General features: G+C 39.8%; 1 protein-coding gene across 1 annotated transcript in view; it reads left to right on the forward strand.

Moving 5' to 3' along the window:
• Positions 1 to 4,814: 4,814 nt before the first annotated feature.
• Positions 4,815 to 21,973, forward strand: part of LOC124617580 (zinc finger CCHC domain-containing protein 8 homolog) — a 61,561-nt gene continuing 44,402 nt past the window's right edge. Inside the window, exons 1-3 of the mRNA XM_047145276.1 lie at positions 4,815 to 5,205; positions 17,722 to 17,938; positions 18,383 to 18,576. Of these exons, the coding sequence (XP_047001232.1) occupies positions 4,928 to 5,205; positions 17,722 to 17,938; positions 18,383 to 18,576 (689 nt within the window). The 5' untranslated portion in view covers positions 4,815 to 4,927. The remainder of the gene's footprint in view (positions 5,206 to 17,721; positions 17,939 to 18,382; positions 18,577 to 21,973) is intronic.

Genomic DNA, 21,973 nt, shown 5'->3' on the forward strand with positions numbered 1-21,973 from the left:
TTTGACTGTAGAAAGGCTGGATCTGAAACCATACTGTGAGGAGGTAAGTACACTGGTGTTCAAAATTAAAGCAACAAACCGAATTATTTTATTTTGGCACAAAACGATATAATCAGGTGGTAGAAAGCAGAAACCATATAAAGAATGCAGAAGATAAACAACTACAACATGCATAATGGTATACAAAAATTGTCTTCGTTTTTTCCAACTTAACAGATTTACACACAGAATTCGGCCTCTGGTTAATCCCCTCAGTATGGGGTACGACCACCTCTGGCAGCAATACAAGCCTAACAAACGATGGGGCATTCTGTGAATAATGCCATGAATCCCATGTTGAGGCAATAATGCCCATTCTTATTGCAGCGCTGCTCATAAGTCTTGGAGAGGGGTTGGTGAACGGTGAGATGGTGCAACCCTTGTCCCTAGTGCAGCTCAGATGCGCACTAAGGATTCAAATTGGGAGAGCAAGCAGGCTACGCCAAGCATGTAATATCTTCCGTTTCCAAGAAAACATCAACCACTCATGCTCTATGAAGTCGAGCATTATCGTCCAGCACCATGAAGTCTGGGCTGCAGCACCTCACAACAACCACACATGAGGTACCAAGATCTCATCACAATACTTCACAGCAGTAAAACCTTGTTGATTTAACTGTACAATTTCATGAAGCGGTCACCATAATCCCTGGCCACACCAATAGAGATCATCCTTGAAATCAGAGTCTTTCCACAGTACTTGGGTCCCAAAATCGTGTTCCACGTTCCTTCCAAATGTGAATCTGGCGTGTATCACTGTTCAGATCAAATTGGGACTCATCTGTGAAAAGAACATTGGCCCACTGTTCGACCGTCTAGGTGGCATGTTGATGGCTCCACTCTAGACGTTCCCTTCTGTGAAGATGCGTCAGAGGTACACATACAACAGGTCTCCGACAATAAAGGCGATTTTGCCGAAGTCTTCTGTACACTGTTTGCTCGCTACAACACGTCCACTGGATGCCGTGAGGTCAGATGCCAGTTGCAGTGCCTTATTAAGGCGATACTGTTGGCCCTAACAGCCAAATAATGGTTCTCTCTTTCTGATGTTACACGTGATCAGCCACATCCTGGTCTTTAGGATAGTTTCGATCTTTATAAACTGTCGCCACATCCGAAAAACAACAAAACGACTCACATTAAGCCATTGGACCACATCAGTTTGCAATTGTCCTGCTTCCATTCTTCCCATGGCTCTCCATCATGGAAAGCCTGGTCGGCATCTTCTCTGTGCCATACTGCACCGTCTATGACTGTGTACCCAGCGATTGCAAATGTGGGACTACCCAGCAAACCCTATCCCATTTGATAGGCGTCCTGACATCATTGTTGGTGTGAATGTCCGTTGGCCAGAATTCCATTTTCCGTGTAGGATACGATCGTACAGACATCTATTGACAGTTTGTATGATTGTATGGTGAATTAGACAGAGGATGGGGGAAATAGTGGTTTGTTGGTTTAATTTTGCCCGAATGTATACATAATTATGTTTAAAATATTGACTCATCTGTTTATGTATGCAGTATCTTTTATTTTTAATATTATGAGTATAAGTGATATAGGTCAATAGTTACCTGGAGATGCTATATCTCCTTTCTTATGCACTTGTTTAACTACAGATATTTTTAAACATGCTGGATGAATATCTTAATTTAAAATTTTCTTGATTAGTTTGGTCACTGGCATTACAATTTGATTTCTGATATATTTAATAACATAATTTGAGAGTACATACTAATCCTCTGCTCTAGAATTACTGAGCTTAGCTATTGATTCATTGACCATCTTATCAGTTACACAATTCCAGCGAAAGCTTTCTGTCCACTTACTGTTCATTTCTGGCAGCAGTGCCATTGCTTAACTCGCATCCTTCGTAATGGTGTCATCTGCCTGAGGACTGACAAAATGTGCGTTTAGAATATCAGGTGGTATTGGTATCTGGTATACTTTGTCAACACACTGTATTTATGTTTTAATAATTTCCCATGCGTCTCTGCATTTATTCACTGAGTTCAATATGTATGTATGACCTGTAAATCTTTCTCCACTTCACATACATTTCCTTTTCAGCATAATTACGCTGACATCAGTCGTGACAGAGTAGCATTATGATCCTTATTCTATTTTGATTTCGGGTGTACCAGTTTTTTAAATTTTGCAATTTGGTGCAGCGATTTTGTTTCAATATTTTCTTATAGTGTTTAGGACAATATGCTTCAAATTAACATTTTTAAAAATTTTTTGGTAGTTTCATTTGCATCAGCAGTGATTATTATTTTATCCAACTGTATTAAATTCAGTTTACTTGTCAACTTGTTTAGATTTGATTCATTGACTGGTCTTACAATTTTTCTATGTTTAGTGGAAGTTTCAATGATTTTACTGCTAAGAGTTATCTGAGCCATAGTCCCTCATGCTCAGTAAAGCATAGTTTGATTGTTACAAATTCTATTTTGTTTATATGAAAATTACATATCATATTATCTAGACCTGCTTCCTTCCTTGTGTGTTTGTCATTTGTGCAATGGAAGTTAAGGTTTCTTAATGCAATTAGGAAATGATCAACATTTATGTTCTTAAACCTAATGCCTATATTGCTATCAATACAGTATTCTATGATCTTTCTGTTAGAGTAGCAAGATTATTAGTTTCCCCAGAAGCTTCACAAACATTTCTTCATTGTGTATCTGGGGCAGTATACTGAAGCTAGTATAATTTCCTGTTTTGGCAAAATTATGGCTGTAGCTTCCAGTTTTGCTTCTATGCACACTCCACCAACATCTATAACGTCATAGCTTAGGTTTACACTATTTTTAAAATATACTGATACACCACCATGTTTAACACTTGTTTTACAGTAACTGGCTGCCAGTTCATATCCAAACAACAGACTTAATTTTAGTTCATTGCTAAGTCAATGTTCGGTTATTAAAATCACAGAGCAGTTTAACTTTTCCAGCCAGTATTGGCTTTCATTAAGTTTATTCTTAAGAGCCTGCATATTAATATGTAAAAATATTACATGTGCACTTATCTTGCTGTGGTTTTCCTGTAGCGCTTTGGAAAAAAAAATCTGTGAAGTGGAATGGAACTGCTGCTTTCCTCTTCCTAAGTGGACGATCATTTGATGAGTTTTCCAATGCTGACTGCTCCACTTCTCGTAGGCATCCACCGGTTCTGCGTCTTTTGGTGGAGCATCGACTTGTTCTGTAGCTTTTGGTGAGGCATCGACTTGTTCTGCAGCTTCTGGTGCGGCATCCATTTGAGCTGCAGCTTGTCGTAAGGCATTCATTTGTCGAGCAGTTGCTCCACCTGTAGTTGTTTCTTTTTTCTCTTGGTGAAGTTATTTTCTGAACTCTTGGTATTATTTTTGTTGAATCTGTGTACTTGCGGGATTCAGTCTCAGTCACGAGATTAGCTGATGATGCAGAGAGTATTTGTATTGGTTTTTGGTCACAATGTTGGTTATTATTTCGGCTGCCAGTCGTTTATCCAATTTACATGCAGACAACGCCAAGTATGAAAACTGCGACAAATACAGATTATGTCCACAATTTCAACGTCTCTGAATTCTACATCTGTACTCGGTAAACCGCCTTGAGGTGTTTCGCATTCACTGCAAACGCTGTTGAATATATTATTTGGAACCGTTATTTCCTTTGACATAACAGTTTTCTGGGTGTCTGCGTAGACCCAGAAGAAGGCCGCTACAACCGTTGCCGAAACGTTGGTTTCTCTCCAGCGGTAGTTTTATACATTATGATGCGGTATCACACCCAGAAAACTTTTATGTCGATTGACTCTGGATGCGGAAGCCTATGCAATTTTGTTATTTCCATGTTTACAGAAGATCACTCTTGTAAATCGTACGTTTGTGGTACGTTCCAAACAATAACATAGTTATGAGTAAGACAGCTAGACACTTTTTTAAATTACTTGCAGTTACTTGCTTTTCATTTCTGTATATGTCGTTCAATTCCCCTACTAGAATTACCCAGTCCTTTTGATTTAAATTGATACAATCTGCAAATATTACTAGTTTCCATATTTCTGATAGAGGGGCATTTGGCTCGTGTAGCCACATTCGCGTGTACTTTTCGTGGATTTTTCCACACGTTTGCTTACACTATGTCTAAGTTACAGCACACACTTTCACTTAGTTCTGTTGTACTCTGATTTTCCATCATAGTATTCGAAAGTTCATCACACTTTAACCTATGCGTATCTTCTATTAGTGGCAAAATAATTTATTTTTTGGTATCCATTTTACCTTTTTCTGTTCAATTCATTTTGGTCACATTTTGCATACAACCGTATTTTTCATTTTGAAGTTGCGTCTGCACGCTCAAAATGTAATATTGTTTTACATTTGACACATGTAATACCTTTATGAGCTCGCTTTTCACAGCAGTAATATCCAGTCTCGACAAATATGTCCACATTACTGTTATAGGACGTGGTTGGTACGCAAGCAATCTCTTTTTTTTCGTTTTTATGTATATATTGCTCTTGTTTTGGTAATATAACACACGAGGCACTTATTTTCACGGTGAACGCTGTATTGTTTGAACTTCAGACACTTTTTCTCGCAATTTCTTTGTTTACCAGCAGGAATATCATACTCGCGATTTACACTAAAATCAGTGGAAAATGAAATATTGGTTTGTAGTTTCAAATATAGCTTAATGAATATATCTTCTAGAGAATTCTTCGCCTACTTGGAGAGAGACGCCACACGTCAAGTGATATCGACCGAGATCGATGCCGTTTGGTAGCACTGCGGAATAACTGTGCTGTGTGCTCTGTTCGTGTGAGGTTGAGGGACTGTGATAGGAGGAAACGGTTTTCTATGTTTTGTTTATGTGTGTAGTTTCATGATCGTATTTGTATGAGTATAAGTGACAGCATTGATTCCGATTTTAATGGAAGTTGCTCTGATGAATGTGTTGCCACGGAAACCTCCCTGAAACAGTCTCCAACGATGGTTATTAATGTTGACGAGGATTCTGCAAATAGATGTGATGCATTGAAACCTATGTGTCCCTTAGTCGATTTAACAGACGCAAGTGATCGATCCAGCTGCTCAAGTAGTAATCTGAAGGGAGATGCCGTGAGAAAAAAAGAACCCATATTCAGTATAAGGTTTAGGGATCAAGGGACGGCAAGGTTAGTGTTTGTATTTGTTTGTGTTTATTTTGTTAGACTGCCAGCTTTTCAACAGTTACATATTGGCGATCTTTAGCTTGTAGTGTAGTTCGTAGTCTGTTTGTATTAAAGACAACGGATTGTTTGTTCTAATGTCTTCCATTGTTTGTGTTTTCTTCTGGCAGTCCAGAGACACCTTATAGGCCTATATTAATTTTTCTTTCTTGCCTGCTTGTGTGTGTTTTCTACCGGTTCTCTACGTACTTACAACGATATATGTATGACTGCTTTGTCTCTGTTCCCTTTCAGCAGCTTAATTTACCGCATTTTTCTCTTCTTTCACTAATTAAATTGAATACCTCGTGTGTTATACAGGGATTTCTACTAGGCGTTTTCTTTTTATGTATGTGATTCTCTTCTGCCTTCCCAATTTCATCTCTCAGACCTGCCCAGTGGTCTTCTGTTGCATTTCTTTTACCTTTTTCAGTAACATGTTGCCTAATGCTTTCTCTGAAACACTCAATAACTTCTGGTTCATTCAGTATATCCAGGTCCCATCTCCTTAAATTTCTGCATTTGTCTAATTTATTTTGTTTTAGTCTGCAGTTAACAGCCACTAAACAATGGTTAAAATACAGACCCACCTCTGGAAATGTCGTACAGTTTAAAATCTTGTTTTGAAATCTGTCTTCCTGTTATGTAATCCATCTGCAACTGTCCAGTGTCCAAGATATCTTCTACATATACAACCTTCTTTCATGACTCTTCAACAAATTGTTAGTGATGATTAAATCATTCTCAATGCACTTCCACATATGCAACCTTCTTTCATAACCCTTCAACAAATTGTTGGTGATGAATAAATCATTCTCCGTGCAAAGTTCATCCAGGTGGCTTTCTCTTTCATTCCTTTCCCCCAGTCCATGTTCGCTTACCATTTTTCCTTCTCTTGCCCTTCCGTCTACTGAATGCTAGTCACCCATCAAAAATTCTCGTATCCTGTAACCATCTGAATAATATTCTTCATATCATCACATGTTCTTTCAATTTTTTCGTCATCCACAGAGCTAGTTGGCATATAAACTTGTATAACTGTGGTTGATGTTGGCTTTGTGTCTATCTTTGCTATGATAATGCATTCACTATACTGGTTATAATAGCTTACCCACATTCTTATTTTCTTACTCATTATTAGGCTTACCTCTGCATTATCTCAATGTTATTTTGTGTTGATAACCTTTACTGACTTGACAGAAGTCCTGTACTTCCTGGCACTACATTGCACTAATTCTTACTGCATCTACAGGGTGTTTCAAAAATGACCGGTATATTTGAAACGGCAATAAAAACTAAACGAGCAGCGATAGAAATACACCGTTTGTTGCAATATGCTTGGGACAACAGTACATTTCCAGGCGGACAAACTTTCGAAATTACAGTAGTTACAATTTCCAACAACAGGTGGCGCTGCAAGTGATGTGAAAGATATAGAAGACAACGCAGTCTGTGGGTGTGCCATTCTGAACGTCGTCTTTCTGCTGTAAGCGTGTGCTGTTCACAACGTGCAAGTGTGCTGTAGACAACATGGTTTATTCCTTAGAACAGAGGATTTTTCTGGTGTTGGAATTCCACCGCCCAGAACACGGTGTTGTTGCAACAAGACGAAGTTTTCAACGGAGGTTTAATGTAACCAAAGGACCGAAAAGCGATACAATAAAGGATCTGTTTGAAAAATTTCAACGGACTGGGAACGTGACGGATGAACGTGCTGGAAAGGTAGGGCGACCGCGTACGGCAACCACAGAGGGCAACGCGCAGCTAGTGCAGCAGGTGATCCAACAGCGGCCTCGGGTTTCCGTTCGCCGTGTTGCAGCTGCGGTCCAAATGACGCCAACGTCCACATATCGTCTCATGCGCCAGAGTTTACACCTCTATCCATACAAAATTCACTCGCGGCAACCCCTCAGCGCCGCTACCATTGCTGCACGAGAGACATTCGCTAACGATATAGTGCACAGGATTGATGACGGCGATATGCATGTGGGCAGCATTTGGTTTACTGACGAAGCTTATTTTTACCTGGACGGCTTCGTCAATAAACAGAACTGGCGCATATGGGGAGCCGAAAAGCCCCATGTTGCAGTCCCGTCGTCCCTGCATCCTCAAAAAGTACTGGTCTGGGCCGCCATTTCTTCCAAAGGAATAATTGGCCCATTTTTCAGATCCGAAATGATTACTGCATCACGCTATCTGGGCATTCTTCGTGAATTTGTGGTGGTACAAACTGCCTTAGACGACACTGCGAACACCTCGTGGTTTATGCAAGATGGTGCCCGGCCACATCGCACGGCCGACGTCTTTAATTTCCTGAATGAATATTTCGATGATCGTGTGATTGCTTTGGGCTATCCGAAACATACAGGAGGCAGCGTGGATTGGCCTCCCTATTCGCCAGACATGAACCCCTGTGACTTCTTTCTGTGGGGACACTTGAAAGACCAGGTGTACCGCCAGAATCCAGAAACAATTGAACAGCTGAAGCAGTACATCTCATCTGCATGTGAAGCCATTCCGCCAGACACGTTGTCAAAGGTTTCGGGTAATTTCATTCAGAGACTACGCCATATTATTGCAACGCATGGTGGATATGTGGAAAATATCGTACTATAGAGTTTCCCAGACCGCAGCGCCATCTGTTGTTGAAAATTGTAACTACTGTAATTTCGAAAGTTTGTCTGCCTGAAAATGTACTGTCGTCCCAAGCATATTGCAACAAACGGTGTATTTCTATCGCTGCTCGTTTAGTTTTTATTGCCGTTTCAAATATAGGCCTACCGGTCATTTTTGAAACACCCTGTAATTTCTACCTACCCATTTCCTTTTTTAAATTCTGTAACCTACCTACCCCATTAAGGGCGCTAACATTCCACATTCTGACCCATAGGAGGCCAGTTTTGTTTTTGGTAATGACAGTATCCTCATGAGTAGCCCCTGCCTGAATCCAAATGGGGGACTTTTTGACCTTCGAAATATTTTAGCCAAGACGTCTCTTGAGTTTGAATTTGAGTGTTAGTGAAGTTATCTGCTCATGTATAACAGGTCTAGATGAAACCAAGTTAATTTTTTTCCCACTTGATTCCACTGTGACAGGTTTAGTATCATTCAAAGATAGTCTATGGCCAGTAGTTTTGGAAATACCCAGATTGTGCAATATTAGTTTCAGGCAACCTACCAGATACAGACTGGTATGTATGTGGATTCATTGCAGGGTGTACAGACAGTCAGTCAGTCTCTCAATGTACTTTTGAACACTGTTTTCCAAAAACTGTCCTGGGCAGCTAGTTCGCCAGCCCCACACAATGGAAACATTTTAGACCTTGTAGCTACAAACAAGCCTGACATTATTGACAGCATCAGTATAGAGATGGAGATTACTGACCATGATTTCATCATGGCAACTATGATTACTGAAGTTAATAAATCACTCAAGAAGGCTAGAAAGAGCAGATAAGCACCTGTTAGTATCCTGTATGATAGAGGAATGACGGGTAAAATGTAAGCAGATTGTAAATGGTGCTACAGAAAAGTATGTGCCAAGTAAGTGGATTAAGGACAGAAAAGATCTACCATGCTTTAACAATGAAATTCAGAAAATGCAGGTTGTTGCACACTCAATTCAAAAGGGAAAGCACAAATGATAGCAGGGTAAAGTTAGAGATTTGTATGACTGTAGAAAGATTGATGCATGGAGCATAAAACTTCCGCCATACATTGGCAGAAGATCTTGCTGAGAACCCGAAAAAATTCTAGTCCTGCATAAAATTGCTACAGCTGTTTAATGCTTCTGCACAGTCACTCATTGACCACTATGGTGTGGCAATAGAAGAAAGCGAAAGGAAAGCCAAATTTTTAAATTTCGTGTTTAAGAAGTCATTCACGCACGAGAATCATACAATCATATTACCGTTTGACCTTCGCACAATTATCGTATGGAGGACACTAATAAGCATCCCTTGCATAGAGACACAACTGAAAAAGTTGAAAGAGAATAAGTCAGCTGGTCCACATGGAACCACAGTTTAGTTTTACAGAGGGTACCCTACAGTGCTGGCCCCTTACTTAGCTTGCATTTATTGCAAATCTCTCACACAGCACAGAGTCCTAAGTGACTGGGAAAAAAGTGCAAGTGAATCTTCTACATATGAAGAGTAAAAGAACAGACCTGCAAAATCACAGACCAGTATCCTCAGCATGGGTTTGCTCAGAATTTTTGAACGTAATTTCGATTTGAAGGTAGTAAATTTCCTTGAGATGGAAAAACTTCTGTTCATGAATTGGCACAGTTTTAGAGAGCATCACTCATATGAAACTCAGCTTGCCCTTTACACACAAGATATCCTGCAAACTATGGATGAAGGGCAACAGGCAGATATCATATTCCTAGCTTTCTGAAAAGCATTTGGCACTGTGTCCCACTGCAGAATGTTAATGAAGGTACAAGCATACAAAATAGGTTCCCAGATACGTGAGTGGCTCGAAGACTTCTTAAATAACAGATCTAAGTACATTGCCCTAGATGGCAAGAGTTCAGCAGAGACAAGGGTGTCGTTGGAAGTGCTCCAGTGAAGAGTGGTAGGATTGGTGTAATTTTCCAAAAAGATAAATTATCTGGCAGACTGGGTGAGCAGCAATCTGCAGCTGTTGTTGTTGTTGATGATGATGGTGTGGTGTTCGGTAAGGTGTTAAGTGACTGTAGAAGAGTGCAAGAGGACTTAGACAATATTTATAGTTGATGTGATGAATGTAGAAAAATATAAGTATATCGGCATAACATTGCAAAGCGATATGAAATGGAACAAGCATGTAAGGATTGTAGAAGGGAGATGACGGATGGTCTACTACAGCTTACTGGTAGAATTTTAGCAAAGTGTAGTTCATCTGTAATGGAGACTGCATATAGAACACTAGTTCGACCCTTTCTGGAATGCTGCTTGAGTGTTTGGGATCCCCACCATGTCGGATTAAAGGAAGACATTAAGCAGTTCAGGGGCGGGCTGCAAGATTTGTTACCAGAAGGTTCAAACAACTCACAAGTATTACAGAGATGCTTCGGGAACACAGATGGGAATTCCTAGAGCAATGGTTCCCAACCTGAGGATAATTACTCCTGAGGGGTAAAATGAAATTTTCTAAGGGTAAAAAAAATGATTCAGTATTGTATGTGTCTCAAAATTGAACTGTTTTCAAAAGATCATTAGTATTAATTATCACTACTTCATAAAACTGTAATATTAGTTACATAAGTTACCAACAATGGCATTTTTTATTAGCATGTGAGACAATGTGGTGGAGGTTACAGCGTGTGAAATGTTCCTCACCTACTGCACATATACTTTGTCTAACCTATCTGTGACTGTGAAACTGATACACATATGCGTAAGTATATCATATATACCTTCTCCAAGTTGTTTGTAGTTCTCACAATGGACCAGAAACTGCTTCATTCTTCACTTCACAACAATAAACAATGTAACTTGAGTCACAAAACGGAAATACAGAAGTGTCCGATTCCTCCCATCTGCTTTGACCCATGATGTCACAAATATGGCGGAAACGACCATACACCACGACTCCAATATGGCACCCGTGACGTCGTTACGTAACCACGATAACAAACACGAAAATACATCGAAAAAACTAACACACATGTTCCACAAAAAAAGCCTAATGACACAAATGGGACAAGCATGGGAAATTGGGGGAGGGGGAGGACAAAGTAAATATAAACAAATTTGGACACACACCTCCATACCAGACCACACAAAATGATGAAAAAAACCGACAACACAAAACCCAAATTCCACTAAACACAATATTCTCTGGAATCGGACATTTCCCTTGACCTATATAGCTCAATATCAGCTCCCGATCCCACAAATTGGAATCGAACGCATCCCATGACCTATATAGCTCAGGAGCTCCAGATTCCACAAATTGGAATTGAACACTTCCCTCGACCCCAACACACAACAAATACACTAAGAACAAGAAAAATAAAAATTTACCACAACAATGTTCCGGTGCCGCAACCTAGGTTGGCCACCACAACCCCCATTCTCACACACACACACACACACACACACACACACACACACACACACACACACACACAAAACAACAAAGAAAGACCCAACCCACCCCCCCAACCCAGCCTCCCCCCTCACCCCAAAATAAAATACCCCTAAACGAAAACCAAACGCAAAATAAAAAAATCTCAATCACACACTACAACTCAGCAAGAACTGCAACAAAATAGATCCTGCACAACTAAATCACAAACCTAACACCCCCCCCCCCCCCTCACAAACAGTACCAAAAACCTAACACTCCCCCCCCCCCCCCCCCCCCCCCTCCCGTGACGCAGCCACCCGCCCACCCAAACTACCCTAACTAACCACCTTCGGCCTGTACATCTTACTAAATCTTACTAATAGCCCTTAAAAATCCCCGGTGGGGGGGAAACAGCCCTCAGGGACGCTCTTCCGCCAACAGTACTCATCTAAATGAGACTGAAGGTTAGAAGAGCGCCTCTTCTCCGTCCCAAGAACTGACTTAATGACCCCCCCCACATCCACTCTATAATATTCATACAAGCCCTCGTCTCGTAATTTTTAACTCTTAAACTATGGTTAACAACTAAATGATTGTACTTCCTCTCACCCAACCCCCCATAAGAAGAAAAAGCATCGGAAACTACAGTAATACCCATTTCTTTGAACTCCTCAATTAACCCCACTAATTCCGCTTTAGACCGCCCCTCCACAACCCTAAAAACACATTCCGAACACCCACCCCCTAGTACAACAGCCCCCCTACATGCAGAGACCGACCACAGACTTACCCCTCCCATACTTCCTTTTCCCAAACTGTGACTGTCCACCTCCACCACAACCCACCCAACTTACCCCTGTACGTAATAAACTCAGAATATACTTCACTGCAAAACATGCCAGTCTCATGCGCGCAAAAACTTTTAGAGGATCAATAACAAGAGTAACACGTCAACAAAACAATCTCGCACATGCCCAAACTAGACTTCTCGAACCAGGAACCGCGACGTACGGAGTGCCATAGATTATCCTTAAGGCACTGCCACATATAACCATCCCAGGTCCGAGATGCCAAAACTTTTGCCAATCTCATTTCATTCTGACAGACAGCACACTTAACCACCTCTGCGATCAACCCAAAAAGCTGTAGAAATTTGATCAGCTTCAACAGAGTCGCACACTATTTATTTTATTGGTTGTATCCATACCTAACAAGAGCAACAACAAATTAATTTACTCACATTAACACGCGACCTACAGCGAACAGCACTATAATAACTTTCACACCAAACCACTAAATCGTTAAATCACTGAAACCAGTTCTGCTCCAAACACAGCCAAAACGAGAACCAACCACTAGAATCGGTAACACCAAGCTGAACTCAATGCACCACACAACACGAAACCCCTAAACACATCACCAGAGGGCACCATGAACCGCAACACGACGACACCTACAAACACGCCACACTCACAAATGAAACTCCGCGGCGTCATGACGTCACACACCATAACAGCCTTATGTCATGGGTCAAAGCTGACGGGTGGGATCGGACGTTTCAGTTGACCCCACAAAACAGCTATAATTAGGTAATGGCTACTATGTTGGTGTGCAGCAGTGGTCAGATGCAAAGCATTGGCAGCCTAATTTTCCAATTTCGGCAATAATGGGGTACGCAACTAGTAGCTATAACGTACACTCTTTGCTTTGGCTGATTTTAAAATGAGGTTGCAGTGTGTGAGTGCAGCAAATGTCACTCGGGAGAGGAGTGGTGCAGAGGAAGCATGTTTTGTAATAAATATTTAATATCAATGTGGATAATTAGCTTTCTTTTCTGCGAAGGAGTTGTAGGTAGCACTCGCAATGGACTGAGGATTACATCATCTTTCTATAAGTACAGTGAAACCCCTATCTTACTTTTTTACTTTTTCGTTCTGTCCAGACCAAAAAAAAAAAACAACGCATAATTGAGGCAAATGCAGGATTGAATAAAGTGTTAAAACTATCAAAAATTTGGGCAGAAACACATGTAATAGACGTATATGATTAAAAATCGCAATCCTCCAATACTTTGTATAAAATCTGTGAAGGAAATTAAACATACAATACAGTGTTTATGCAATAACTTGTGGTAATGAATTTCATAAGTTATTAAAAAAATCACAGATGTATAACAGCAAGTAAAAACTTGTCAAAAATATTGGTATCTGGGTACAAGGCAATCAAGCTATTTTCCGGCTTGCTACGACCTCAAATTATACATTCAAAACACGTGTTTTTGGGAGATCATCTTTGTGCTCACATAGAAAAAAGCAAAAATTGATTCAGTATTAAACCAAAAACATCACAGCAGCTAAATGGTTAAATCATAAATGCAGGCATGTGCTCAATGACAAACTTAGTCACCATGCTGTTATTGTTTAATGCTTTTATGAGCTGCACTTGATATGCACAGCACTGTTGAAGTGTTATTTTAGGCGTGATGAGAGAAACAGAGAAGTGAAAAAATGAATTTGCTTCCCCAATTGATGTTACAAATTTATTAGAAGTGTGAATTTATGCACACTGTGTAAAATGCAAATTTGAAAGAAAGCTCAGGTGTTACAGTTTCATGCCCTCTATCACTGCTAGCAGTCTTTACAGTCTACAGTGTGTGGTGCAAAGTGTACACAGGGGTAGTGTATGTACTTGTTGCAACTGTATCATGTCAGATTTGAACACAAAAGTCTTTAAAATGCACGCAAAATCCTTGTTTTATTTCCATGTGACATCTCTGTCATAGCACATCATCTGAATGAAAAGTATATTTTCAGCACTTCACAAAAGGCTTTCACCCCTACCTGCACTCCTGTGGTTGAAGGGTCATTCCCTCTCTCCACACATCCAGTAGGTGAGCTCATTTTATGTGTGTTAGTGTGGTGTGCTTGAGCTGGCTATTGGGTGACTTAACAAATCACTAGCCAGAAATGGACGATGTTTCCTCGATTATGACTGAGCATATTCATCATGACTCGGTATTTGAATGTAAGAGGTTGATGATTGATTTTGTTGCTGGATACAGTACTTCGGAAATACATGCAAAAATATGAGACTGAGTTATAAGTGGCACAAAAAAAAAAGGTAGTGACTGGGTCCCTTCATCATATATTGGCTCGGTCCAGAACAATTTGTGTCGACTGTCTTGTTTTTCCAATAATGCTGCAACCTAGCAGTAGGTGTATCATAATTTACGCAGTGAAGCTAAATGTTGCCAGTTGTGTTGGCAACACTGATCTTGGATTACGTCAGCATTTCCTGTTTCACATCTCCCCTCTCAACAACGACCTAAAATATTCCCTTAATCCCGTCACCACTCATGGTGCGAACCAGCTGCATTTTGTGCTACTTAAAACTTGTTCAGCCACATCAAACATCAATGGGAAGGAAACGGGACAAAGTCAAGCGAGATGTCAAGTAAGTACTTAGAATTGAGGTAAACCTTATTAGGAATAAATGTAAAACTGGGGAAATTTTAGCATTGATCTTATGGGTTTTTTACAGGGACTACGAATTTATGCCGTAGAATCATGAAAAATGTAAAATCAGAGAATGTAAAATGGAACACCCACCGTGTAAATAAAATGTTGTTAGAATTAAGTGTTACCAATTGTCTCAATGACTCATTACTTCAGGATTTAATAAGATATATAAAAAACTAAATATTATTTATTTTCCATCATTTAAAAAATAAAGGTGTTCAAAGAAATTGTTTTTCATTCTAAAGTTTAGTTAGGCCCTAATGTTGCTGATGGTAGGGGAACGGGGTTGCGTATTAGCCAATATCTGGTTTCACCCAGAGGAAGTAGTCTCAGAAAGGTTGAGAACCACTGGCCTAGACGGAAGGCAATATTCTTTTCGAGAAACACTATTGAGAATATTTAAATAACTCCCATTTGATGCTGACTGCAAAATGATTCTGCTGCCACAAACATACATTTCGCATCAGGACCACGAAGATAAGAGAAATGAGGGCTCACCTGAAGGCATATAGACAGTCATTTCTCCTTCAGTCTGTTTGTGAATGGAACCAAAAAGAAAATGACTGGTAGTTATACAGGGTACCCTCTGCCATGTACCGTATAGAGGCTTGTGGACTACTGTATGGTACTGGTGCAGGTGCTTGCCTGTGGGAAAAATAATGACTGTGTAACAGGACCAAATCAGTCAATCATTTAGACTATTGCTGTGCAACTACTGAATAGTATGTTAGCCCTCTTCAGATCCCACCCTCTGGTCTGGCCTTTCCACAGATATCCCTTCATTTTTGTTGCATGTGTGGTACAGCTATCTGTATTAGTGAGACACACAAGCCAGCATACTTTGACAAGGTCCATGGCTAATGTGTGTTCCTGGATAATGGACACCTTTCTGGACCAGAGTAAAAGACTTTAAATCTTTTTGAAGATTATTCATATTTTTACTATTGATTCCATAACCTGAGCTGTGGATTTGTGAAAAGGACATATTCTTTACTACCAATTTCACTTTATACTTGAAAGCAGATGTTAGCATCCTCAGTTCTATGAACAAGCCTTGGTTTCTGAATTCACGCCACATTCAGTTCATAACATTACCAGATACTTAGTTTGTTATGTGTGCAGGTACTGCGAATATTGAGACAATAACTTATTGAGTATTGTTTTAGATAGTGCTGTTAATAAAACTTCCATGGGTATTAATACATGCTTTCAGCCCAATTCCTTGTCACTGAACTTTGAAAAGGCACACTACTTTCACTTAATAACATGTAAGAGGTTTCCAGTCAGCATATGTCAAAATATGATAAGTGCGTAGAAGAGTTTGATGCTGTTAAATTCTTGTATTAAAACTTCATAATAGTTTCTGTTGAGAGGAACATACCACAGAACTGCTACAACACCTAAAATCATTATTTTGTCAACATGGGAGATATAAAAATAGAAAAATCTAACATATTTTGCTTGCTTAATGTCATACTTACTTACTTACTTACTTACTTACTTAATGTTGTACGGGATCATATTGCGTAGTAACTTCTGAGCCAAGTTCAGGCTTTATAGTTTCAAAAGTATGAACTGTTTTTGGTGTGTATTCAAGAACTTCCTGCAGAGGCCCATTCAAAGAACCACAGTTGCAAACAACTGCTTCCCAATATATAATGAAATTTGTCATGATTAATGGAATTAGCTCTAAAATTAAGGATAAGCTTCATAAAAACTTAGTCACTTACTTTGGTTCTGAAAGGAGTCCTATTATCTCAGGAACACACGTTTTATATAAAATTGCCAGCTGCTATAAAAGGTCTCAGATACTGACAGACTTCAGTTTATGAAGAGTTCAAAGGAATGTATTAATGACCACCTCCTACACCATTCGCCATTTTTTAATACCATTCATAAATTTATATGCTATTAATAATATGAAATAATGTAGGTGTTTTGTAAAATTTGACCTGTGAACATCTGCAGTGCACAGTTACAGGTTGTTTAACTTCTGTAAAGTTTGTTCTGTAATTGCTATAATGTACACATGAGATCTTATGCAGTTCATTGTATATAACAAGTTTGTTTGCGTGGCCATCCTCTGCAGCAAGCACAGAAATACTTGTTTTGTAAAACCACCTTACCTTGCTGCAACTTAATTTATTTTTCCCTGTCATTTTTTCCCATTTTCTTGCTCTAAGGCATCTTCTGTGGGATCTACAATGATACTGTTTTATTATTTTTAGAAACACGGTGAACAGTGTGAAAAAGTTTTGAATACAAAACTGTGCTTATGTGTCGGAAATAAAAGTGGTAGTGCGATCTCGAGACCAGATGAGAGGAAGCACAGGTCTCAGCAAACTGTAATTACTTGTTTACATAAAAAAGGTGACGTGAATTGTTTAATAATCTAAAAATAACAAAACTGTAATCTTATATATCCCACTGAAGGTGCCTTAGAATGAGAAAGAGGCGAAATGTGCCTGGGAAAAATAAATTAAGTTGCAGCAATAAAAGGCAGTTTTGTTTACAAAACAAGCATTGTATATAAATTTATGTACTTGTCATGAGTTTGCCATTGAATTTTAAATGGAAATATGTTTCGGATTTTTTTACCTAATCCATGTCATTGGGCATCATTTTATGTAAGATGTGCTAACAGGGAATGAGAATGTGTCTCCTTCAGTAAATGTGAGTCATGTATGTTTGTTTTAATGACATGTTCCACAGGCTTGAGGATTTCCTCACTGTGAATCTATGGTACATCAAACTGTATGTGAAAATTTGAAAGCTAAATGCCCTGAATATTGTTGGAAAAAATAGTTCCTTGTTGGCAGCAGATTAATTATTTGTTTAATTCAGTACAGTATGTAGAGGAATGGTGAAAACTTGCTGTGGTATTAATTCTGTTTTCTGGGTTTCACAGGAAATACCAGAAGAAAATTAAGGACTTTTTGAAAGATCTTATTTCAAAGCAACTAACAGATTCGGAAGATGGTGGCTCATCGGACTTAGAGTTAGATATTTGGGAAGAATCACTTGAAGAAGCAGATGATGATGACCAACTCGATGTGTCACATCTCTTTATGGTTGATACTCATCCATCCATGAAGGATGACTTAGACATTCCTGCATATAATCAGGTAAGATGTGCAATAAATTATTCATTTTCTCTTTATAGGTGGTCAAATCAAGAATTTTGTTTCAGCATATGTATTTAAACTGGAACTAGCTCTCTCAAAGATTAGTGAGATTTTCTGTGCTATTAACTATGTACATATTTAGGTTAGTGGTTGCCTTTCCTCATTTTTTTAATTGACCCAATTCTTGGTTTTCCATAATTATAAAATATGTACAGTAATCATTTTGAACTACTGTTTTCGCCCCATTCTATATTCTTCTTTGTACTTGAATCTAAAGCTTTTCAATATACCGTAAACTTCTAAGTAGTGTGTTTTTTGTTTGATATATTGCAAAATTTTCTTTTGTGTAAAAAGTCTCTTGAGGTGTTTATATTTTGCAATTAGTGAGAAAAAGAATCTGCATAATTAAAATCCATCCTTCTCACTGTATTTATCATTCTGCAGAAATTTAACGAAGTTCTTCAGAAACAAGAAGAAAAGTCAGATGAGAAGAATACACCAAATGCATCAGTGCAAACATGTTTCAACTGTCTGGGGAATCACTGTTTGAGAGACTGTCCAGAACCTCGTCGCCCTGCTACAATTGCAAGAAATAGGAGAGATTTCATGAACAAACATGGTAACACTCCAAAAGTCAGGTATGGACAATTGTTCCAATTTCTTTCCATTTAATTAGTTTTTCGTCTTTCCATTTACTTCATTAGGAAACAAGTGTAACAGTTATTTTTCAATTGGATGTTTCCCTACTAGTCTCTTCTAACTTTGATTCATGTAGGTTAGTTAATTTGAGAATCCCCTGTAAAACTAGTATGCTGACCACTACACTGAAATGTAACCATTCCTGCAGAACTTGGATTTCAGCATGTTTTTTTCTTCCCCAAAGGGTCCTTCAACCCTTTTCTGTGCACATAACTGATGATAAGCAGTTGTGGGCCCCAACCTTTTGTGATTCTGCTTCCCTATCCGTTCTCGAAGACTACCTTCTTTCCAGTTCCTTTTCTTTAGGGCTGCAGTGAGTAATGGCTGAGTACAGGCCTAGAAGTTATGGGGTTCCCAAGCGGCGGGCTGTTAGTGACTGTCAGTCATCTGCTGCTGTAAACTCTTTGCTTGCTTCAGCAACCATGGTGGGCATGGAGGTGGAACACTGTGTATTTGAAAGAGTTGGGAGCTTGGCTTAATTGCACAAATTACGGTGATGGTAAAGATGTGTTAAAAATCACTCAACCTCAAGATATTCTACATGTCAGATCACTAGTAGGTAACCTGTGGAGCATCTGCAGCACTACAGTTTTATAAGACTTATCCAGCCCAGCAGAGCTCTGCCTGTGCAGACGTTTACACTATGTGATCAAAAGTATCCAGACATTCCCAAAAACATATGTTTTTCATATTAGGTGCAATGTACTGCCACCTACTGCCAGGTATTCCATACTGACGACATCAGTAGTCACTAGACATCGTGAGAGAGCAGAAGGGAGTGCTCCGTAGAACTCATAGACTTCGAATGTGGTCAGGTGATTGGGTGTCACTAGTGTCGTATGTCTGCACGCAAGATATCCACACTCCTAAGTATGCCTAGGTCCGCTGTTTCTGATGTGATAGTGAAGTGGAAACGTGAAAGGACATGTGCAGCACAAAAGCGTACAGGCCAACCTCGTCTATTGACTGAGAGAGAGAGACCGCCAGCAGTTGAAGAAGGTCGTGATGTGTAATAGGCAGACATCTATCCAGACACAGGAATTCCAAACTGCATCAGGACCCACTGCAAGTACTATGACAGTTAGGTGGGAGGTGAGAAAACTCGGATTTCATGGTTGAGCAGCTGCTCATAAGCCACACATCTTGCCAGTAAATGCCAAATGGCACCTCGCTTGGTGTAAGGTGTGGAAACATTGGACGATTGAGCAGTGGAAAAACATTGTGTGGAGTGACGAATCAAGGTACATAATGTGGTAATCCGATGGCAGGGTGTGGGTATGGCAAATGCCGGGAAAATGTTATCTGCCAACAGTAAAATTCGGAGGTGGTGGTGCTATGGTGGGGGTCATGTTTTTCATGGAGGGGGCTTGCAACCCTTGTTGTTTTGCGTGACACTATCACAGCACGGGCCTACATTGATGTTTTAAGCACCTTCTTGCTTCCCACTGTTGAAGAGCAGTTCAGGTTGGGTACTGCATCTTTCAACACGACCGAGCACCTATTCATTATGCACAGCCTCTGGTGGAGTGGTTATATGACAATAACATCCCTATAATGGACTGGCCTGCACAGAGTCCTGACCCGAATCGTATAGTACACCTTTGGGATGTTCTGGAACGCCAACTTCGTGCCAGGCCTCACTGACTGACATCGATACCTCTCTTCAGTGCAGCACTCCGTGAAGAACGGGTTGCCATTCCCCAAGAAACCTTCCAAAGCACCTGATTGGCCTGCAAGAGTGGAAGCTGTCATCAAGGCTAAGTGTGGGCCAACACCACATTGAATTCCAGCATTACCGATGGAGGACGCCATAAACTTGTAAGTCATTTTCAGCCAGGTGTCCGGATACTTTTGATCACATAGTGTATTTCCCTAGCAGTTTGAGGGAACAAAATGATTCTTACTGATCAAACTCACAATATAGGGGTGGACCATAAGGGCGTACTAACACCCAACCAATGAAGAGAGCTCTTAAAGTTAGGAGCAAACAGGAAAATCTCTGATGAATTAACAACACTGAAATAGAATAGATTGCTACTCACCTCATTGAGTGATACAGAGGCACATTTAAAGTACATTTAGAAGTAGACTAAGCTGTTGGACAAAAGTCTTTCCTCAGACAGAAAATACACATCTATACATGCACAACACATGTGATCACTGTTGTTTCCAGGCAAGAAGGTGAGCAAAGATCTCGGCTGTGTTAGGTAGTGCAGTTACAGAGGAGGTGTGGAGCCAGGGAGGTTGGAGAGATAGCAGGGTTGGGGAAGGTGCTGTATTGCTACATGTAGGAATATGTAGGGATATGGTGGGCTGTTAGGTAGATGCAGTACCAGAGGCTGTACCTGGGGAGAAAAGAGAAGAGGAGAAAGGCAGAGAAGGGGAAAGGACTCTGAGGTGTACAGGAACAGAAAATACATTTTAGAGGGAGTTTTCACCTGCAAAATTCAGACATTTCTGCATTGTGCAGGTGGAACTCTCCCCATGACCTCTCATGACCACGGGACTGGTGAGCTCATCATTTAGTCCCTTAACCCTCACAGCCAACCATCTTAGACCATATTATGAGCTATAAAGATATAAAGTAGCTTGAACAGAAGACCTTCTCTGTGCCAACCTCCATGGATTCTGAAAACATCATTCATGCAAAGCAAAACTCATGATTTACTCATATTACATCCTGAAAGCTACGGATTAAACCCATACTATGATTGTAGTTTTTTACTTCTATAAAGCAGTTGACAAAGTACCAAGCCGAGTATTGATGTGTCATCCAACAAAATTTATAACTGGATTGAAATTTCTCAGTAGGGAGGACACTACATATTATCTTGGATGTAACGTTATTAGTAGATACAAAGTAACTTCCAACGTACCAGAGAGAGGTGTATTGAGAATATTGCTATTGATTCAGTATGTTAATGACTCGGCCGACAGTAGTAACTGTAAACTCAGATGTTTTGGTGATGATTCACCTTTCTGTAATGAAGTACTATCTGAAAAACATTGCACAAATATTCATTCAGACTTAATAAGATTCCAAAGTGGTGTAAAGATTGGCAGCTTCCTGTAAATGTTCAGAAATGTAAATTGGTTACTTCACAAAATACAAAAACATATGTTCTTGTGACTGTAAATATCAGTGAGTCACTATTGGAATCAGCCAATAAGCACAAATGTCTGGATGCTACAATTTGTGAGAATATGAAATGGAATGGTCACAAATGCTCAGTCATAGGTAAACCAGCAGGTGTACTTATCTTCATTGATAGGATTCTGGCAAAATGCGAGTCTTTAAAGACGATTGCTTAAAATCACCTGTATGGCAAGTCCTAG

The sequence above is a fragment of the Schistocerca americana genome, chromosome 1, assembly GCF_021461395.2.
Source record: "Schistocerca americana isolate TAMUIC-IGC-003095 chromosome 1, iqSchAmer2.1, whole genome shotgun sequence".
Taxonomy (NCBI): Eukaryota; Metazoa; Arthropoda; class Insecta; order Orthoptera; family Acrididae; genus Schistocerca; species Schistocerca americana.